This window comes from Molothrus ater, chromosome 2, assembly GCF_012460135.2.
Source record: "Molothrus ater isolate BHLD 08-10-18 breed brown headed cowbird chromosome 2, BPBGC_Mater_1.1, whole genome shotgun sequence".
In the NCBI taxonomy this organism is placed as follows: domain Eukaryota; kingdom Metazoa; phylum Chordata; class Aves; order Passeriformes; family Icteridae; genus Molothrus; species Molothrus ater.
The window spans coordinates 83,598,755-83,621,580 of record NC_050479.2 but is presented as its reverse complement, the minus strand read 5'-3'; the positions used below and the strand labels follow the sequence as shown (position 1 = coordinate 83,621,580).

Here is a 22,826-nt window from a genome sequence, read left to right as displayed (position 1 = left end):
CACCTTGCACTTTGAGTCCTATGAATCTTAAACTGATACCAAAATAGTTCATACTATAAAAGTATTTCATGGGACCACTGTCTGAAATACTTTCCATTAAGAATAGAGTTTACAAACAAATTTTCCTCACCAAATATATTAGAGAAGTATTGAGGGTAAGATTGCTGCTCAAAATGAAATTTTTCACACTTGGAAGTAGTACTTGGACAATGAGAGTGCAAACAGATTATAGCACCATTTAAATTGCAAAGGACCTTTAAAATCAAGTCCACCTGCTAACCCAGCACTGCAAGCCCACTACTAACCCATATCCCCAAATGCCACATCTGTGTGTCTTTTGAATACCTTCAGGGATGGTGCCTCCAACTTTGGCTTAATTCCTTTAAAACTAGATACTGAGTGCCTTTACTCTTCTCAGTCTTTTTTCTATGTAACCTATGTATGCTAATGAAAGTAATGAAGTAGTACATGTTACACTAATCAACACTGGTTTTGTCTTTTGTCAAAATCTTTCTTGCAACAGAATGATTGGCTTATTTTTGTAGCAGCTCTGTACAAGTTTTTTTTCCTATTGTGTCAACAATCTTAAATGTATCTTTACAAAATGAAAATAGCATCATTCACCTTGTGAAACATAATTTGTAATTAAGTATAGTTAGAAGTATTGTGATACAATGCTAATGCTTTATATGAATTGTTATGTTTGATATTTGATTTATAAGCAAACTAACATTTCCATCACCTATATTCATATTTAAGCTAAGTACCATTACAATTTTATGCTGAGCAAAGATGACTTGGCTAATTAGCATTATTAAATCAGTTGTTATAAAATTGAAGTCAGTGAAACAGCTATAAGCATGTAAAATGAGAATGTATTTGAAGAGATTTTTTCAGAAGTTCAGGGTTCCATATTCTAGCTTAAAATAAACTGCAACTAAATGAGGCCTTCATACAAAATGCTACTTGGATTTTTTCAGAGATTTATGCATAAAAAATAACTGGCTTACTTCGATAGCTTAGCTGGTTTTGTAATACTTTCCAGATTTGAAGTCAGTCTTAAGGCATAAAAGGGGAATTTTGTAACCTGGATAAAAAGTTTCTAGTGTTGTTATTGCAATTCCTTCTCCTTGGTAACACAGTAAAAAAGTATTCCATTTTTTCTCTTTCATCTAGCGTTTTATCCAGTATTTGGCGTCCAGAAACACATTGTTTAATTTGAGCAATTTCCTAGACAAAAGTGGATTGCAAGGTAAGGTGTCTTTTATTCATTAAAAGTTAGTAATGTGCTGAGGAACAGCAAAGACAACTTGCTTACTCTCACGAACCCTGTCATTTAGGAAGTAATTTTTCTGCCCGTTTTACCCCAGGCTGCATTTCTTAAATAAAATGCTGTAATGGTGTGGCAGGAGCTGTCTGCTGGAGGCCCATGTTGAATCTTTTCTTACAGGCATTCTTAAAGGCTTCTGACTTCCTTAAACATATGGATCTCAGTATCCCTTTTATTTCTATAGACATAGACATCTCCAAATGAGGCAGTTTTGATTATTAATGTAAAAAAATGCATCATATGTACATACATCATATCAGTGAGACAAGAACCGTATCTAAAAAAAAATTAAGATTACTTTTTTGGGAAATTGATCAAAGACTATTCCATTTATCTTTGAGACTAATTCAGTAGGCAAATAACTGTTTCTCTGGTTCAGATTTTTCAGCTGAAACAGTCTTCCAAACTGTTACGCTGCAGTTCAGTGCAGTTCTGACCATACCTGTAGCTGGCATTGTTTTTTCTCCTAAGATGGTTCCTTACTTTGTCTACTGCTTCTTATATACTTCTGATCTTTGCCACAAGTGTACTAGAACAGGCAGCCAAAGTGGTTGCCTGAGGACAGAAACCTGCTCAGTTATAACCAAAGCTCTACCAGATAGTCATTTTTTTGAGTTTTAACTTCTATGGTCTCAGCATAGACTATGAACAGATCTTCTTCTTAGACTATACCCCTAGATTGACAGTTAATCAAAATATTTCCCATCACTGCTATCTTAACAGAGAAGAGTTTCTGTCATATTGTGGTGTTTCCATCAAAGCCTTTTTTTTCTGTTCAGCTGCAAATGAGATAATGTGTTGCCGAGCTGATGTGAATGCCTTTGTGAATGCATCATTTAATTTTTTTCATAGTAATTTCTATTGTAGTATAAAAGAACTTGCATAAAAATTACTTCATTTTGCTTGTGGAAGTGATTTCCTTAGGAAGTGAAGTGTAAACTTTAACATACTTGAGGTTGTCTAGATATTTGTGGTATTGTCTGTTTGATTTACATGGTGAATACAATGACGTACGCAGTTATTTTCAGATTATATTTTTGCACAATTTTGCCTAGTCAGTGGAGCTGTCTTGTGCTAATATTTTGCACGTTATTTTGAATAACATTCTTGTTCTTTGATTAGGTAAGTAATAAACCCCTGAAACTTATTTTTTAGGTTATGACATGTCAACGTTTATCAGGCGGTATAGCAGGTATTTGAATGAAAAGGCAGTTTCCTATAGACAAGTGGCTTTTGACTTCACAAAAGTAAAAAGAGGGTAAGGACTGCATTTTGTTCTACTGATGTTGAGGTGTTATCATATGTCCTGTAATTCTAGTGAAAAATATCGTCGTTAGCTCAGGCTTAATACAGACAATAATGACTCCTTTTCTCTTTTGAATATTTCCCATGACACACCAAGGCCCAGCTGAAAGTGTATATAGCAAAAATTTTTTACTTCAGTTGTTGTAATTTTTTATCTTTAAACATCAACAGTTTAATATAAAGGAATTAAAGATGGAAGTCTATATAAAAAAGTAGAAGTTTTAACAAATCTTTCACAATAGATATATACTTTGCCTTTTATGTAATAAAAAGTGGACCATGCAATTTATTTGTGCCTGTAGCTATGGAAGGCTTAAATGACAGGTGAAACAACCTTGCAGTCCTTCCTGGTGTTTCTCTGCTCTGTCACAAAATATCTGTGTGAAGTTTACTACCTTTTGAAGGTAGTGTAAATTAGTACTTTTAATAGTACCTTTCGGCAGATGCTATCCTGAGTTGGTTGACAGGAATTCAAATTTTCCCTGGAAAATGTGCTCATTTAAGAGGAGTTATTTTGAGATTAAGTACCTGTTTACATGTAAAAAAACACAGTGCAGAGCACCAGTGGTTTGGTAAATTACATGTTATAGTGAATGATGGAATTAATCTGGAGCTCTTCTTTGGGAAGGCTGGAGAAAAGGTACCAATCACAGTTAAGTCTTTCCATCTTTGTCCATTATCTTTTTATATGGTGCTTTTTAAGTTTTAAAAGCATAATACTAGTTTTAGATTTGGATGTCTTATATATATATATATATATGTATGTATATGTTTGCATGTGTATATATATATGTATGTTTTTGTATATGTAAGACACCCAAATCTAAATCATATATCATCCATATAGGTGAATTTATATTGAAACGAAAAACCTTAATGTTAAATCCACAGAAATCTGAATTTAATACTATTGAATGAATTAATTGTAGTAATGGGCTGTCTAATGATATTTTGCATTAAGGTTGTAAAGGCATTTGTAGTGGGCCTCAGAACACTGTCCAAATCCCTTCTGCCTCCTTGCTAAGACTGTAGAATCCATTTTGGTTTGAAGTGTGATGGTAGAGTAAAAGGAGGATGCCTGGGCTCCTTTTGCTCATTCTGCCTTTGGAGTTGCTTGGATTGCCAACAACACAAAACAGTATTTTCCACAGCTAAGATTTGTATGTGGTTAGGTGGCTGCAGCTGCTCTGAAGAGGTACACAATTGTTTTATCAGGTATTTTAGGTCTAATGAGATGAATTATTTAGCCTGCACCATGTGCCTGGAGGTCCTTCTGTGAGCCAATAGGAATAACTGTTCTGATGGCAGCAATCTGCCTTTCCTACTCCATTTTTCTTAGGGCCCTCACACCCATGCTCTGCCCCATTCAGTTTCTTGCATTTGCTGTTTGCTGTTAGGAGTAAATATACAGCACAAGTAGAGAGCTGGAAGCAGCATGCTCCCCACTGCTTTCCAACCTGGAGAACAGCCACAAACTGTTCTGTGAAGATGCACTATGAGATTTGCACTTGCAGAAGCATTTGGTTTGCTCTGTGCATGCTGATGAGCTGCAAGGCTGTCTGATTTGTCTTACAGAAAGCAGTTGTTTCATGTCACTGAGGGGATTTAGTCGCTTCCTCAGCTGTTGCTTTTCTTGGATATTTTTGGTATTCATTTGATGGGTTTTTCAAATGTGCAGCCAATCTTAGCCTATTCAATCTGAGCAATTAATAAACAACCAAATATTGGTGGTCAGCCATTAAAAGGAAATTTCATGTAACCTGTAGAATCTTTCTGAAAATCTTGAAAAACATACTGCTGCATTTTTTTATTCTTTCTTACCTCTTTAAGTTTAAAAGAATCCAAACTGACACAAAGTAATAATTTGGTGATTGGAAAAAGAATACATTAAAAATTGCTTCAAAAATAATCTTTGGAGCATTTTTTCTTGTTACCTGATGCATCGTAGCTCTCCTGTATTTCTAAACACTATTAGTTTAATTTTCTCTGAGCAAAAATTCATCTTGAAGTCACATTTTGACCAAATAAGTAATTGTTTTTCTGTGCTGCAGATATTATGGTTACATTGGCTAGACACCACTCTTAAACACCACAAGGATGGCTTCGTGTGGCAAAGACTTAAATGGTTTCTCTGATGACCTGCTATATTTTCTGTTGTTTCTTACTAACAATGACTTTCAAAATTCAGGTGAAGAATTTTCTTTGTATTTTTTTTCTCTCACAACAGGGCTGATGGAGTGATGAGAACAATGAGCACAGAAAAACTCTTAAAAACCGTACCTATTATACAAAATCAAATGGATGCACTTCTTGACTTTAATGTAAGTTTAGCAGCATGTATATTTCTAACATACCGTCAACTTGTTGTACAAACTCGTAAAATAGGTTAAGATTAAATGTCTTGCACTTGGTTCCATGTTATCTACGCAGCTTAAAGAACACAAATCATTTTGTTCATTGGTATACTCCCAAGAAATCAGAAAAAATATATAACAATGCTCACTGGAGAGACTTAATTCTGTGATGAGAGAAACAAAGTTTCTCTCATCACAGAATTAAGTCACATCATGTATGGTGTTACTTTCTGCTAACAGCCAGTGAGATGACTGGAAAGCCTCTCTTGAGATAATGTACTGAAGTTTAACTAGAAATTTTCCAGTAAGAGATCAATCCAGTTCAATTAACTTTTTCTCTGATCTTCCTAGGTTAATAGCAATGAACTTACAAATGGTGTAATTAATGCTGCCTTCATGCTCCTCTTCAAAGATGCCATTAGACTGTTCGCAGCATATAACGAAGGGATTATTAACCTCTTGGGTAAGTATAACTGCTCTCTGCAATGCTCAGCTCTGGGGGGGAACTCAGTGAATGATTCACAAGAGCTGCTCTCTTGAGAAACTGAAACAGTCTTACTGTAAAACATCAAAATTTTGCTGTTATTTCCAGTGTTTGTCTGTGCAATTGCATTTGACATTGCTTTGTACCCAGGGATAGGTAAACTCTGAAAGCAAAGTCCATCCAAGATTTTATTCACCTAATTTTTTTTCTTGCACTGCTTTGTTGGGGATTTTTGTGTGCATTGGTTTTGGGTTTGGTTTTTTTTTTTTTTTTAATTTTGTCTTATTGAACTGCATGACAAACCTGAATTATAATATTGATGTTGGTTGGGGATTTTCTTAAGAAACAGTTTGTTTTCCTAGTAAAGGAATCAGTTATGGTCAGTTGCAAATCTGCAGTCACAACATCAGTGATTGCTTGGCTATTGAAACGTCAATGTTGCTTTGTTTCCATGATTGGTTATCTTATGTTCCTAGAGCATATATTATATATTAAGGAGAATTAAAAATTCAGAGTTAAGGCCCTTTCACTTGCACATTCTGGAGATGAATTTTCCTAAATTTAGGAAAGAATTAAGTTGAAAGTAATCAGTTGACTTACTTGATTCTGTTATATGCTGTGATTAAATGAAGCTCCTGATTGCTGTCATTACCCAGTGCTTGCAAAATGAAAAGTAAAATCCAGAATAAGTCAGTAAGGGACAATCTGAAGTCAGTCAGTCTTCCAGTATGACGCCCCTGTCAGCTTCCTTTCCCTTGGTAAGAAGTAATAGGCACTTGCTTTCTACTTATGCTTTGAGTGAAGCTTAGTAAAAAAGAAGAAACAGGCCTTGAAAGGGCTTTTCGAAAGAGGAGTGGGACCCTCTTGCTTTCAGCAAAGGTGTTTTCTAATCAGTTGTACTTCACTGCCCCAGACCATAGTAAGAGTCATCAGTTTGTCAGAGATCAAAATCTTGCCTGATATCTGGCCACTGGAATAGAGTAGGTATCTGACTGCCAGATTGTAAAACTGCCCTTTTTTTGTTTGTTTGTTCTTCTTCCCAAGAAGATGAATTTACATTTCCTTGAGTGACCTATTCTTTAACTTGATTGTCCTCTTCAAGGTGGTTATGCTTTCGTGGTGTCTAGTACCTGCAAGGTAAGGTGTAATTTCATGCATGGAACCAGTGGCTCACATTTGACAGAGCTTTTGTCATTTGGTGCAAGTTAGGCATAGTGACTTCTGCAGTTATCATAACAACAGATCAGCAGGTATTTTCTGTTTGTCTTGGTTTATATGCTTTTACTTTGCATGTCCTTTGCAAATCTTGATTTCTTATTTAATGCAAATATTCTTACTGTTTCTAGAAAAATACTTTGATATGAAAAAGAACCAATGCAAAGAAGGCCTTGATATATATAAGAAGTTCCTCACTAGAATGACACGGATCTCAGAGTTCCTTAAAGTTGCAGAGGTAAACTTAAGCTGATCAACTTAGCTGTTTATTTGAAGCAGGCTTGTAAAGTGCTTATTTTATCATAAAATAGATGCTTCTTCCTCCTTGCTTAGTTGCTGTTCTCTCAAGGGTCATCTTGTTCATCTCTACCCTGGTGATTAGTTCATTTGAGGACTGTATTGGAAAACCTGACTGTGGATTGCTTATTGGTTTATCTTTTGCTGAGGAGAGTGTATTAACATGCATTTTAAAAATTCCTTGGTTATGGAATACTTGTGAGCTTTCTTTGAAAAACAGACTTGCTTTTAACAAAGGAACTTCATGGTGATCTGCTTTCTATGATTCTAGCTGTATTCTAGTTTAAAACCCACAATTCTACCAGAAGTTTTAGATAAAATAACAGCTTCAGAAATAGGCAACTGAGACAAACAGAAGGACATGGGATTTCTTCAAGATTTTTTGCTGTAGGTGTGCTCATAGAGGGAAAAGCAATTACTTTGCAAAATGTTTAGTTTGTGGGTTTTTTAAGAAATGCTTAGTCTGTTGCCTTCTTGTTCCTAGAGCACTGCTAAATTGTCCTAATATTGTGGAATTCCTCAGTTGAGGTGTGCTCCTCCTCTTGTTTTTATTTCCTTGGTATTCATATCTCTCTTAACAAAATAAGCGTTCCAGCTTGGCTTGCTGTCTGTCCTGACAGTGTCTCTGCCAGAGATACTGTCTTCAGCTGATAAGACCATCAATTGAAGTTGAGAGTATTGATCTTTCTGTTGCAACAGTATATGTCCTGCTGCAAACATCCTAAATTTCATCTGCATTTTAGAAAAATGTTTCTTTACAAAACTTCATTGATGCTTTGTTTCAATATTCTTATCAAATATATTCTGTGTGTCAGTAGGTCTGAGAGTTTGCCATGTAAATTGTGAGATAGGCAAACTTCTTCAGGTTCTAAAACAGTGGCTTCTTGCTCTCTTGTTTCTAAGGTTCTATCTGTTGAAATAACTCTGTAACACACCTACTTCAATGTGTATACATTTAACAAGAATTTATTACAACCAGCCATTACAGAGTACAGACTCTGGAGATTTAAAATTTATATTGAACAAGTTTGTGCTTTTTGCATTACTTCATGTTAATGTTGTTTACTTCTGAGTATCTCTGCCTTAAAAAAAAGAAAACAGGTTCTAAAGCTCGTTTGTTTTATTACAGCAAGTTGGAATTGACAGAGGAGACATACCAGATCTCTCACAGGTAGATAAACCTATTATGTGTTTGCCAGTGCATGTATGTGTATTATTTTTAGGGTTGCATGATCAGAAATGCCATTATGGTACTCACTTAGGCATTACTGTATACATTGTCACCAAGTTATCTCTAAGTTTGTGATTAAATCCAAGCTCTGTCAGAGCCTGGCTTTTATATTCAGTGATCCTGTTGTAAAAAATTTATAACGTTTCTGTCGTTCTCTAATTGAATTTTAAGATAACCTTATTTCCATCATGCTTGAAGACACAGTTTATATCTGTGAGGTCACATAATGAAAGTCTTACATGATATTACAAAGCTGTAGTTTTCAGCAGCCTTGCTTTTGGCTATATGCCTATTGAAGTTAATGTGAAGTTAATGTGAAGGCTTGCAGAACATGCACAAAGAAATTACTTTAGGTACAATTTCCTTCTTAGTGTCTCTTAAAACACTGACTGCTTCTGATTATCTGCCTCCTGTTTCCTAGCTGTTAATTTTAACATTTCTTGACTTATTTCAGTCCTTGCTGATAAATGATTGTGATGGAATAATGTAGTGAATAGAATACAGCACCTTATACTTGAAGTCATTAAATACGTACAGAATGCCAAGAGGGGGTAAAAGTATTCAGAGTTGTTGTACCAATTGCCCTACAGTTGCATTCTCTGAAATATTTAAACTATTGGTTTCTTCAAATGTATTCCCCAATGTCTCTCTTTGCAGGCACCAAGTAGCCTTCTTGATGCTTTGGAACAACATTTAGCTTCTCTAGAGGGGAAGAAAATCAAAGATTCCACAGCTGCAAGCAGGTGCTTATACACTTGTCCTTTTGGACAATTGTCAAATCGAGTGTTAAATAAGTTTTTTTTCAATTTCATTGTAAATTAAGATATGAGGAGGCTCCCTTAAAGGCATTGTATGAGCAATGATGGATTAGCAAGTTGTCATATCTTAAAACAGCTTCTTCCAGGTCAGCAGAACTAGAATCTAAGGACCTGTAAGGGCCTCCTCTAGCATCCCTACTTACACTTCTAGCATTGGATCCTGAACTTCTGAAGAGAATCTAAGTTTCTTTCATGTACTACCTGCAAATGGTCATTTTATGTTAATAATTAGACTTCTGCAAGGTATGCAATGTGAATAAATACATGTCCTTAGACTTCTACATCTCAGCTTTAATCCCTGTTTTGTCAAAAGCAAGGAAATGCTTCCAGGAAGTCCTTACATTAAGAATGAATTTTGAAAGTAAATGGAAGTGAAAGCCATAATGCATATGGTATAAGGCATTAAATTATTGCGAGTGCTTTCCAAAATATAACAGGCAATATAGAGAAGTCCCCTCTGCATGACAATTTTCATTGTTCAAATTTAACAAAGCATAATCTTGGAGGTAAGACTTGTAAAATTAAATAGCATTTCTTTATTGCATGTTCAAAAACTGAGGCAGTAATATTTTATGAGTTCATTATGGCAGTGACTAGGGCACTATTTTGTTAGGGCACTAATTTTTAGAATATTTGCTTTCTTTTTTAAGATTACTCTGCTAAAAGTTAAGTATTTGTTTTATATCTTTTTGTGTACTGTCAAATATGATGATAAATTAAAAATTTCTTTTGGGATATATTAAAAGCATTGATAGTTTTTTCACTAAGCCTGTTAAATTAACAACAATTTGAAATGGAGCCCAGATGATTGGAGATTGCTGTGTGCCTACAAATAATGTCATTTTAGGCAAACAGAAGAAGAGAAAAGGCTTCAGATGTGAACTTTGTGATGCAATTTGGAGGGGAAGCATTTAAGGTGGAAAATCCAAAAGCCAGTAGAGTAGACTGCAAGATTTCTGGGCATTTTTAATTTTGCATTTCATATGATGTGTCTTATGTAAATTTTTCACTTGTGCAGTGTGAGATCTGGCCAATGTTACAGCGAGCTCAGAAGCAGACTGGGTGGGTACGAGTGAAGTGTTCTTCAGACGCCGCTGTCACGTGTTGTGTTTTAACAGCCAGCTTTTCTTCTGTCCAATTACTTTAGGGCTACCACCCTTTCCAATGCAGTCTCTTCCCTTGCAAGCACTGGCCTGTCCCTCACAAAAGTGGATGAAAGGGAAAAACAAGCTGCGTTAGAGGAAGAACAGGCTCTCTTAAAAGCTTTAAAAGTAAGCATACAGAATTTTTAATTGAAAATACTTTTCCTATGTTCTTTTTGATAGCTTATTAGGATTCTCAAAAAAAAGCAAAGGGGAAAACGGAGTTATTAATACTTAACATGTACTGTTGGCAAAGTGCTGGAAGTAGAATTGTGTGTACTTAGACGGTACAGCTTGTGGAGGGTTTGTTAAAATAGTTTTCTGAAGCATTTGTGGCACCACTGACTCTTGTAATTACAAGTGGCTAACACTAGTGTGTGGAATAAATAATTCTTTAGTTCTGCTTTATTTACCTCCAATGTCATAGACACAAATGTTCAGATTTCTTATACCAGTTCATTTTCCCAACAGGAGCAACGTCTAAAAGAGCTTGCAAAGAAGCCTCATACCTCTTTAACCACAGCAGCTTCTCCTGTGTCAACTGCAGCAGGAAGCATAATGACTACACCAGCCATTGATATTTTTTCTACCCCTAGCTCCTCTAACAGGTATGCTGAATCCTCCACTGGAGATGTGCTGCAGCAAGGGTTTCCTCTAAACTTCTGCCACAGAGTGTATATTGCACAAGATTGGTTGGGTGTAGAGTACATTAGCAATGTGATAAGAAGTCATAGCGATGCTGATGAAAAATAGCCTTTTGTAATAAATAACATAAAACTATGTTCTCATCTGTTTGCAGAAGTTTCTGGTATAAACTGCCTGCTGACAGCCCTGGTAGCTGTTATTAGTCCATAAGCCAGACAGCTGGAACTGTAAAACACACATACTTTATCCCCAAGGAGCATTACAAGTAAATTTGAGAAAAGTCAAATAAAAATTCTGTTTGAGAAGTCATAAAGAAAATGCATTTCTAGATCTTTAAAGGTAGAGTGGCAAATATTCTGTCTAGTTTTTCAGAAAAAGAAAAGCCTGAAACAGGGTTTGAAATGAGAGGCAGGTTTTGCAGTCTTGTGTTGTATCTGGAACATTTCTGCAAGGACCTGCAAAGAAAGTGCAAGAGTACTCACTGCATGCTAATCCTGATCTTTGACTAACAGGAGCTGTTGGTATGAGCAAGTGTGTGATGTTCATTCTATAAAATACCTGTCAAACTAAGCAGCAGCGGAAGGTACAGTGCTTTTATCAGTATAGAAGGAATCCACGCTCTGAAGTCATATTTTTTGCTTTGAGCCTGATCCTAAACCTGAAGGGATTGCATAGTTGTTCTGTTAGAGCTCACATAAGAATCTATTGCTCTTTCAACAGCTTTCTTTCCCATTAAAAAGCTATTGTAGTAAGTTACTTGACACCAAATATGTGGTAAATAGCTGAGTCACGTATGAGAAGCTACAGAATCTATCAGTGTTAGTAACTGAAAGACTTCCTGGTAAAAAGGTTTTTTTTTAATTGCTTTTTAGAGACCAGAAAACTTGAAATGGGTGTGTGCTTTGAACTTGAGTATCTGATCTTGCTTCTTAAGAGGTCTGAAACATAGAAACATCTGATAAATCTTTAAACAGACAGAAATTCTGCATGGTGAGGACAAGAGTGTTTTCTTGTAAAAAACCCCCAAATGCTAGTTTTTCTTGTTCAAATTTCCTTGCTGGCAGAATGAATGCTATGAGCAAAGAACAGATTTTGAAGCAGGAGTTGCCATCAAGGGGGATATGCTGGGTCAGAAGTTCAGTGGCTTGCTGTTAAATGCAATGTGTCTGGTTAATCCCTGTCATTATCTTGAACAAGCTTTACCTTGAAAATTATCTTTGTTCAGCTGCTCACATTACAGGGCAGTGCCAGACGATGCTGCTTTTTAATAGGAGCAGTAGTGGAAAAATGTGATTTCGATCACTGCTGAAATTAATCATGCAATACCAAAACCTGTGAATTATACAAGGGATTGGGTGAGCAAGAAAATATACAGAGATCTAGGATGTCACTACTGGCCATTAAACTCTTGTGCTGGTCTCATTTAGAGAGATGTTTGGGTGTCACAGTGATTCAGCTTCTGTGCGTAGTAGAAGACATATGTGCAGATTTGTGTTCATTTCATGTCCTAAAAGTTTCTGGGAGAAGACCAGTACTCTTTTTTTTTCCTTTTTTATTTCTTTTCTTTTTTCCCAAGACTTATTTAAAGTGTGAAATGAGCTCTCTGCGAGAGGATGAATTTTGCTGTTCTTGTCTGACTCTTTAAATTTATGCAGAAGTTGTATATAAGCCTTCACTCTTAATTTCCATGTGATGTTACAAGTTCTCAATTTGATTTTGAATGGTCTAAAATGTGCATTTAAATATGTTTTCATTCACATGCCTGATATGTGATCAAGTGTTTCAAGGCCTCTTAGATTTTGCTTTCCCCAAAGGTCTTTAATAGCTCATGGTTGTGATGTAGTTTCTCAGCAGTGATTGTAGGGGAAAGATCAGAGTTGTGGAATTTAGAGTAATAGTTTGGTGATGCAGCCTATTAGAGTTCATTTTGTCTTGTTTTTTTTTTTTTTTTTGGGGGTTTTTTTTGTTTGTTTGTTTGTTTTTTGTCATTGTTGTATTATAGAGTTTTCATGAGGTGAACTTTAAAAGTTGATGAAGAGTTCTGAATATAACATCTCCTAGCCTGGCATTGGACTGTGAGGACACATGTCATTTTCTTGGACAGCTTTGATTTGACAAAAGCCCCTTGGCATAACATACAACTTACCTTGCTAAATTAACACTTTTTTACAGAATTGAAAACATGGAGTTCACCAGCCCTTCTGATTTTGGCTCAATTTTATCCATTTTGTAATAAAACATTTTGTAACAAAGCTTTCATTACTGTTGACAATGGCTAGTATTTGCTTGTATTGAAAACTGTGATGTAGTTCAAACAGTTGTATTAATTTATCTTTGTAGCACTTCAAAGCTGCCAAATGATCTGCTTGATTTGCAGCCAACTTTTCATCCATCTGTACATCCTATATCAGCTGCTCCACAAGTAGGAAGTACCTGGGGAGGTAAGAATTCTGACTTGGATTAACATTCTGATTGCTATGGCCATGTTCCTGTACATGTTGCCCCTAGTCTGGGGGCTATTTCTTCCTTAAAGAGAGAGATCTTAAGACATTACAAGTGAATAAAGGGATGATAAAAAGTAAAATATGTGTATACATTAAAATAATGTAGCAGTGTGTGGTGATTCTAAATTTTTTCATATGTTTTCTAATTAGCAAAGTTACTTTAATTGTTGATGAGATCTGCCAGCCTCATAACTGCTCTCTTCAAGATTCACATAGCCAGCTGCAGAAACGTAGCTGTTTAGAAGTCAGTTCAGTAAAGATGTCTAAGCGGTAGACTGTGCTGCAAACATAGAAACCTGAATGCAAAATTGTTTTAATACATATTCTAAATTTTGTCTAATATGAAATCAAATTTGCTGGCGATGATAATGCAGAACTTGGATGAAGCCTGAAAGGAGGCACTTGTGACAACTGTGCATAGAAAGAAAGGCAAGAGTTAGTTATCAAAATAATAATAGGGTTTCTCTGCCTTATTAAATTCTCTGCTATATTTCATTTAACTACAACAGCAAATCAGCAAAAAGCTGTGGTTGGATCTCTTAAGTGAAGAGACAAAATTTATATTCTTCCCTCTGAAATGTGCTCCGGAACATCCAAATTTTCATTCTGCCCAGTTTCTAGGATGGACTGAATAAGTTGAAATGATCTTATCGGTACAGTCAAGTCCTCAAACCAAGGGGTCAAGAAAGAGAGTTCTAGAAAGTCATGAATTTTCCTTCAAGATTGGTTTGAGTGCTGGAGCATTTTGATGTTTACTCAAAGTTCTTGGCTGCTTTGCAGTGTTCCAGAATAATTCAGATACAGTATTATATTGCCAATATAACTGTTGGTTATACTGGTGGAGGATTAAAGAGCTTTATGACAGAGGGAGAGGAAGGTAGTGTTGGTTTATTTTTCTATATAAATGACGCTTAATAAAATAGTAAACTCCTGAACTATGAGGCTATTTCCAGATTATTTTTTTCTAAACTAGATGCTTGTAAAAATGTTTTATTTTATGATGCGAAAAATTGGGAATTGCTGCTTCAGGAGGTTTCATAGGCATCAGAACAACAATGTTCTAAATTTTTACTTCCCTGTTTAGTTTTATGAGCTATAGCTCTTCTTAACGTCTTTCCAGCTATCTAATGTATCTTCATAATAAACTGTGTATGTATTCTGCTCTCCTATTTACTTTTTGCTGTGTACTTTATTTTCTATACCTTCTCACATTTGTTTGTAGGGAAATAACACAATTTTGAGTGAGGAAGGCACTACTAATATATGTGGCAGCTTCTAAAATAAATCAGTAGTTTACTTGTTCTTTAGTTCTGCTGAGCAAAGCATCTTTGGAGAAGGACATAGTGAGGAGTGTATGGAGTTAGGTATACAAATTTCAATGCTATGATAGGCTTAGAGTTTAGAAATGGAGAAAAATGGTTTGGCTCATCTTGATTGCTTTCTGCCCAATACCTTCTGTTTCAGCTTATCCTGTTTGTTTCATGTGTGAGAAATAAAAGGGGTGAACTATTTGCCTCTCAAAGGTCACATCACAATTCAGCATTTCTTCATGAACCTGAAAGTTGAGCCTGAAAGTCTGTTTGTTCAATGTTGTGTTGCTTGTGGTATGAGTCTTCAGTACTAGTCGTTGATATTTCTGCTTACTATTGACACATTTCTAAATACTTATAAGACTTAATTAACTGTGAAGATTTTGGATTGTCTGCTAAAGTTTTAGGCTAAAATTCTGGGATCACCATTTTTTGTGTTACCTTTCATCAAAAAATCCCCAGCTCTTCAGCTTTACAGACATAAACACTCACTTCACACAGCTGAGGTAGATAAGAAGTGCTTTCCACATTTTACAGATGGGGAAATCTGAGCAGTTAACTGACTTGTCTGAAGTCATACGGCAAGTCAGTGGCAGAGCCAAGAATGAAACCTGAACTAGTTCCAGTCCTGTGCTCTAACCACTGCACAGCATCCCTCCCTTAGGTAATTTTCTGACATGATGATCTTTGTATTTGATGTATATGGTGTCTTTGAGAAGAGTATCAGATCAGCCAAAATCAGTTACTGTTAAAAATTTTATGCAGAAGCTCTTAGGTGTGTAATAAAACAATAAATTGTTACAGAAGTGTTCTTTTTGGGTCGCTGCCTTTAGTTTTGTGCTTCCAAAAATGTAAAAACTAACAAGGCTAAACTCCTGGGGAATGGGTTCTGTGATTGTTGTTTCAGTTTACCTATTTCAGACTGTAAAAGATTCCATTGAAAATCATTTGTCACTGCTTTTTTGGACAAAATACGTCTAATTGGATAACTTAAAGGTAGAAATTTGCAAATTTCAAAACTACTCTTTTAAATGCACTTAAATCATTAATGCCTGATGATGGCATGCTGGTGCAGAGTGATTCCATTGACATAAAAAAATGCCATTTGTATTCAAGGATGAAATTGGCTTCAGAAACATTGAGGTGTTGCTGTCAGAACTGACAGCGATTTTTAAAGCTTGAATATAGAAGGATATAAATTAGGATATAAAACCCAATTAATTTTTGGTTACTTTTGTTACTAGCATTTGCAAGTTCTGAGACTTGGACAAGATTGGACATGCTGGCTAGAGTTAGAATGGGGTAGACAAGCAGAGAATCTGAGAAAGGGTTAAATTTCTGAGAAAATCTTGATAATCCAAAGTTGGATTGTATTGTCTTAACTAGTCAAAATGCAGGAAGTTCCATATACAACCTTGGGAATTGGGAACAGAAAGTAGTTTTTATTCTTTTCTGGATGAATGCATGTGTAAAATAATTTTAGTGGACGGTAGATTCAGACAAATACAGTTAAAAACTTGTGCTTATTAATTTCTTCCATATTGTTTTATCTGCACTATTTATTGGGATTCTTTGGAGATCATTCCAGCTGTTTCTGGTACATTTTCCAGCTGTCAATTTGTACCTAAACTTCAAAAGCAAAACAGATCTATCAGTGTGGAAATGAACATTTTGACCCATCTGTTTGATTTTTTTCCACTTATATAATATATATAAAGAGAACCAATAAAATAAGCAGAATGTGAAATAGCAACAGAAAGAGCAAGGAAGAACTGATGAACAGATAATCTGCCCCATTTTTATTGACAGATATGTTTGTTCTACATCTTTTAAAATGACATTCAAAGCAGAAAGCAGTTTTAAGGAGTAGCTGAAACAAGGACTCAGCTTCAGGCAACTGGCTGAGTGGCATATCCTGTATATGAAACCTCCATGAGACAATATGTAATTTTGTATTTGTGTTATATATTACAAATATTATATCAGTTTTTTCAACTTATCTTTTATTCAGTGTTGGACACTGTCATTTTGCTGACTGAATGATTTAGGAAAAGGTCTTTTAAGGTATTTGACTTTTCTTGCAACATAGCCAAGCAATTTGGGGAAAAGTCAGGTCTTACCTAATAACATACCTTGAACTTGCAGCAAATCAAAGCATGCTTTAAGCCTGCAAAGAATAATGTAGTTATTTTGTTTCCATTAGGACTTTTCTACACATTATGAGCACATTATGAAGCTGTGTGGGACTTACAGCTAAGAATCAAGAAGTGAGATTCAGGGAGAGAAAATAACTTCCATTTCAAAACTGCTTCACGCATCACGATAGTATTTACAAGAGTTATGGATATATGTATAAACTGGCCAGGTTAAAAAAAAATAGGCCAGGAACTGAAGTATTTAGCACATCTTTACTGTAATTATTATTCAGAAATTTCTCTCTAGTGGCTTTGTCTAGAAGATCAAGCTGCACTTCAGGCACAGTGATAAGTAGTAGGGCTAGATACAACCTTTGCTGATCTCACCTAGTGAGTTCTTGAGTTTTCTATCAAGGGTTCATGGGCTCTGAAACCAGACAGCTAAACCACAGCTCCTTCAGTCAACAAGTGTTATAGCTGCCTTCTTTATCCTGTTTATATGTCAGATTCTGAATTACAGGAATACTTGAGCTTGGCAACTGCATCCATTCTCAGGAAACCTTGAAACTATGTGCCTTGGGAAGCCACATATATAGATCCATGTTTCCATCATTCCAATAAAGTCTGACAATTTTTTAGTAAGGAACATTTTCCTTATTCTGGCTTAGGGTCTGTTGTCTGTAAAAGCAGAGCAGTCCTTTGCTTGCTTGCAGGTAACAGCATACCCACAACAAGCTGCTGTTCCTGATAGCCCAGGTACCAAGGAAAGTGCTTATGTCCTGTATGTTACCTTGGTATAATCATAGCTCTTGAAAATTTTGTGATGCTCAGTAACAGGAAAACCCCTGAACACAATTCGGAGAAAGAGAAGCTCATCTCAGTTGGTTCTGTTCAGGTTTTTTAAGTTGTCTTGGGGATGTTATTGCATTGAATCCTCTCATAGCACCTTGGGTTCTGTAGTGCTGACAGGTGTCCTCTGCTCCAGAGACTTTGTTGCAAATGTCAGGGCAAGACTGAGAGAAACAAAAAGTGATGGTGTTTAAAGAGAAATAACATAGTTAGTTTCAGTCTAAAACACACTCAGGAAGAAACACAGTTTATAAGGTGGTGTTATTAATTTAAAAATTAAAAAAAGAGGAAATTATTAGCTAGTATCTGCAGTCCTTGACAACTTGAAAGTGAGATCAATAGCTGGGTCATCCCAAGCTTAGAGATGTCAGGAGAAAACTAAATTCGTCTCCCTTTTCTTCTTTCTCTTGCTCTCTGGAATTGAACAGATCCTTTTTCTGCTACTGTTGATAGTGTTGATGATGCCATTCCAAACCTAAATCCTTTCCTTACAAAAACTAACGATGCTGCTCATCTGTCTGTGTCTTCTGATGTATCTACTTTCACCAGTAGGACACCCACACATGAAATATTTGTTGGTAAAGTACCATTTTAAACTAATTTCCTATTTCCTAAAAATTTTAACATTATTTTAGTTTCTAAAATATATTTTTGCAGCCTTTCAGAAAATAAAAGCTGGTCATTTGGGGCTGGTTTTATGCTATGTTAGAATTAGATTTAGTAGCTCTATAGTAAAAATGGTGTTAAAATCCTTTCTTGGCTGCCTAGATGGAATTCTAACCTGATGTAAAGAAACAGAGCAGTTGCTTGAGTGCAGTTCTACAGTCTCTTGTACTTGGGAATTTTAAGGTAAAATGCTGCATATGCCTGAGAAGGAAAAGAAAATGCTGTTACTTTCTTCCTCAGGTTGAAATGCTCTTTTTAAACAAAGGAGTCTAATCTGATTTTTAATAGTTGATGTTTTTGCCCCAGTCATGTAGTCATTTACAAAGCTGTTAAAGTCATGCATATTGATGCATAATCTACTCAGACTATGGGGCAATACCTATGGGGCAATAAAGTAATAACTCACCTGTTAAAAGCTGTTCATATTTTACTTTGGAGATGGTTCAGCATGGCTGTCTCACTAGAAATCCTTCCAACATTTGTCTTGGTGCAGCTCTAGAGTAATAATTTAATTACTTTTCAATATGAAGATTTAGTTTGTTTTCATAGATGAAAAAATCACTTCATTACATGTCAGTTCTGTTAAAAAAAGCAAGTTTAAAGACAGTTGTACGTCACAAGCTGTATTTATGCTGGTTGAACCTCACTAGAATTGGTCAAAGACAAATACAGACTATTAGAACAAAGAGGGGTTTTTAATACCACTGCTACTTGTTAACAGAGGTAAAACAAAAGGATTATCTCTTTAAAGATATTCATACTACCTATACTTTGTCAACTTAACTAACTAGTTTCCTAGCCTGTTTGTCTTTATTGGAAAGACAAAACGGGAAAGATAAATATATCTTTAAATATATATAAAATACCTTTAGTTGGTACTGCTATGTGATAGTCTGTCTTTTTCATGCTTCAATGAAATTGTTATGGTTCATGTAAATATAGAATGATTATTTGAAATACAGCTGGGTTTTTTTTTAATAGGATAGTTATTTAGGCAGGTTAGTTTTCTCTAACTTGCTCTGCAGTCACATGAAAAGTTGAAAAGTTGCAGCAATGTGGAGCTGTGAACAAGGACCCTGGTGGGCTTTTGTGGGTGGTGCTTGCTGGTCCTTGCAGTATTTATCACATCACTGCTGTGAAGTCACTGGAAGTGGATGGTGTTGATATTATATTCCCTTCCAGTGTCTCTGCTCTCAGGATATATCTAGAACCAGAGGGTGGCCTCCTGACAGATTCATGTGGGACATGTAGATGCAGTTTTAGCTGTAGCATGATCAAGGTGCTACAATAATGTGAATGTGGATTTAAAATAACTCTTTCTGGTTCTTTAGATCATTACAATCCATTTACTCAACTAAATCCCTTTGTGGCAAGCAAATATGAATATACTTCAGGTATAAGAAAAATGCCTTGAAGCTTTTACACTCATTTCCTCCAAGGGTGTAAAACATGGCATTTGATTGGAAAAAAAAAAGATCCTAATATAGCTGTTCCTTGGAAACTGTGCTTTCCCCTTTTGTGTTAGAGATTGTGTAAACTCGTTTCTTACCGTCTGTCTGATGTGTATTGATTTCATTCCATTGGTTCTATGTTATTAGACTATATGTGGATTTATAGACTGATGTGAAATTCAAGTTTTGAATAGCAGTGTATCTTGGTTCTCTTTCTGTAACTCTTCCTCTTCTCCTTTCCTGGCTTTCTCTCTTGTGTGATACTCCTTATCAGATTCTTTTTGTGGTCCTCAAGCTTATCCTAACGCTTCTCATTTCCGCAATGAGCCTTCTTCTGTAGCTGGTCTATTTGGAGGTAGGTAATGGGATACAGCCTTACCACACACACAGAAGTTTGAAGGTGTTGTGTGCCTAGAACTAGTAGGCATGTTGCTGACTACAGAAGTGCCTTGTTGTAGTGGCTCCAACTAGAATTCATGTGCTTGTGCTAGGTGTGTGGTCATGAATGGTATGAATTATTTCAGTTTCTGCCAAACTAAGGCTTATTTAGCCTAAACATGAAATGAGTATCTCCCCATTTCAGGATCTCTCGTAGTTTACTTGTTGCTGCATACCACACAAAAGACATGCATGTTTATAAGTAGCTTCTCATCTTGCTCTACCTCATTGTTTTTAAGATAAAGGGATTGGGATGTTTGTGCTGCTTATGGCAATTTTGTTGATATATTACTCTTAAACAGTGCACTAAACTAGTCTTAAACTTTGCAACAGAACAGAAGAAAGAGGTCTCTGCTGCACTGAAGTACTGGCTAATCATTTGTGCAGCTGTGTCATGTCTGTGTAGTAACCCCATACTGGTGCTGATTCTGGAAAACCATCCTGATAATTGCTAGAGAGAGAGCTGGGCTGTGACAGGTTATAATCTGTCCAAACCAGGTTGAGCAGGGTGTGTAAACATTGCTGCAGTGCAAGGCTTAGGCATACTTTCAGTAAATGGTTTGTGGAAGGCTTAGTTCTTAAAAGCCCCATAAAGTCACATTTTGGTTTAGTATCTTTGCATAAAATTAGTGAGTGTCATTTAGCAGAAGTTAAATGCCACAAATTACTGTGTTTCCTTTGTTCCTTATTAAAAAGCAGGATTATTAGTTTCTGTCAAGTCTTGATGCTCAAAGAAGCTCCATTAAAATACTGACCTTTGCACCTTTCAAAATATCCTTGTTAAACAAACTGCCCTGAGTTAGTGGTTGATATCAAGAGTAGGATTTGATTTTTCTCTGGGGCTGATTCAAAGGAGTCCTGTGTATTGTTTTGTCTTGGAGATGGTCTCAGTTTCCTAAAACTTGAAACTTCTAAAATGTGAGAGAAGGAAAATCAGCTTGTTTTGGTTGAGGCTGATTGCTAAAGCAAAATACGAGCTATTATAAGTCAAGTTTTCTATTGGTACAGGCACGGTTTTAAGAGTTGCAGGACATCCCAACAAAGGAATTCCCATCTGAAGTTCAGAGTCTCTGAAATGGCTTGTTACAACTTGATGGTATACATGTCATAAAGATACTCATTTTGTTTGTTGATTTACTCTCTCTTTTCCCACATTACTGCTTCCCATGTTTTGCTGTATGCAGTTTACTTTGATTTATTTTTAATGAAAATTACATTGACTAAATTTTAGTGATGAAGTTAAGAGTTTTATGTTCCTTTCAGACAAAAAGAAACGGATAATCCAAATTTGCTTTTTTTTCTCTGAAGCTTATGTTCAAGAATAACATCCTGTAGTTACTAACTTTTTTAGGCAAAATGTGACTTATTTCAGAAAAACAATAAGATTGAAATGACGTGCTGTCCCAGCAAGCAAAATGAAATCCAAGAATCCAAGAAGTTTTCTTTGTCAGTTATTTTTACCCACTGCAATGTTTTACTGCTGAAGTAGTTGTGATCCTTTCATTTCTCCATGTCATCATACTTTTTGTTAGAAACCAAAAGAGCTAATTTTCAAGGTGGCATTGCTTTTTTTTTTTTTTTTTTTTTGGTGCTTTTTATATAAAGCAATGATTACTTCTATTATTGCCTGAATACCAAGGTGTTGCACATGCACGGGCTTGTGTGTGATCATATATAACATTAAAAAAATACTACAAACAAATGGTCATTACCTTCTTTATTACTGAATTATTGACTTATGCTGCTGGACATGATATGCAATGCTTCATGCTGCAGTAAATTTTCAGTGTTGAAAAATAATTGTGTATATGTGGAACACTATAGACACATGGAAGACAAAAGAAGTAAGTTTAGACAGCACTAGGAGCTGAAATGTGACTGTATTTCCCCATATCTTGCCATAATTTCTAGAAATTTGACTGAAAAACATGGTCAACTGCAAAATGTGTGTCCACAAGTAACTAAGAGCTATGAAAATTATTTGTATTAGGTGTGTCTAATCAAGGGCATTACTAGTTCAGGCACCTTGGGATGGTTTGGATCTTACTCCAGTTGTATCTGAAAGAATTTGCTGGATTAATATAAACCACGGAGGAATAATCTTCAATCAAATAATCTTGAAACAGATTCCACACTAGCCAGCTTCTTTTCCTGCAGAAGCATGGGGACTTTTTCCTCAGTAATTATATTGTAAATGGTATATTGTATGGTAAAAAAATAAGGAAGGTGTCCAGAGATGAAGTAATTGCAAGAGGACTGTCTTTTATGGCCTGTCTGTTCAGTTTTTTAGACAAAATCTTTCTTTGGACAAGTAACTTTGAATAAAGACCAAACAAACTGCTCAGTGTCAGGGTGTAATCTGGACTTTTGAGGTATTTCTTGTATTTCTGCAGTGCTGAGATATTTATTTGACTTGTCTTGCATAAAGGTGGATTTATGGGAAATGCTGTATAAAAACATACAATTTCTTTCTTTTTTTTCCCACAGGGTTCACTCCATCTCCTGTTGCTCAACCACAGCCATCAGCTGGCCTTAATGTTGACTTTGAGTCTGTGTTTGGAAACAAATCTTCTAATCTTGTCCCAGATTCTGGTGGTAAGACACTTGCTAAAATAAATAACGTATCTCCTTTCCCTTAATTTATTTTAGTCT

General features: G+C 35.8%; 1 protein-coding gene across 5 annotated transcripts in view; it reads left to right on the top strand.

The window, feature by feature from the left end:
* Positions 1 to 22,826, top strand: part of PICALM (phosphatidylinositol binding clathrin assembly protein) — a 66,306-nt gene that overhangs the window by 26,772 nt on the left and 16,708 nt on the right. For 3 of the 5 annotated variants that reach the window (XM_036389535.2, XM_036389618.2, XM_036389451.2), the window contains exons 3-15: positions 1,177 to 1,252; positions 2,486 to 2,588; positions 4,863 to 4,956; positions 5,341 to 5,452; positions 6,820 to 6,926; positions 8,115 to 8,156; positions 8,874 to 8,959; positions 10,182 to 10,305; positions 10,648 to 10,784; positions 13,162 to 13,262; positions 18,048 to 18,197; positions 20,011 to 20,091; positions 22,662 to 22,769. In XM_036389535.2, coding sequence (XP_036245428.1) covers positions 1,177 to 1,252; positions 2,486 to 2,588; positions 4,863 to 4,956; positions 5,341 to 5,452; positions 6,820 to 6,926; positions 8,115 to 8,156; positions 8,874 to 8,959; positions 10,182 to 10,305; positions 10,648 to 10,784; positions 13,162 to 13,262; positions 18,048 to 18,197; positions 20,011 to 20,091; positions 22,662 to 22,769 — 1,321 coding nt within the window. The remainder of the gene's footprint in view (positions 1 to 1,176; positions 1,253 to 2,485; positions 2,589 to 4,862; positions 4,957 to 5,340; positions 5,453 to 6,819; positions 6,927 to 8,114; positions 8,157 to 8,873; positions 8,960 to 10,181; positions 10,306 to 10,647; positions 10,785 to 13,161; positions 13,263 to 18,047; positions 18,198 to 20,010; positions 20,092 to 22,661; positions 22,770 to 22,826) is intronic. The other 2 variants (XM_036389858.2, XM_036389778.2) reach the window with 1 other exon arrangement.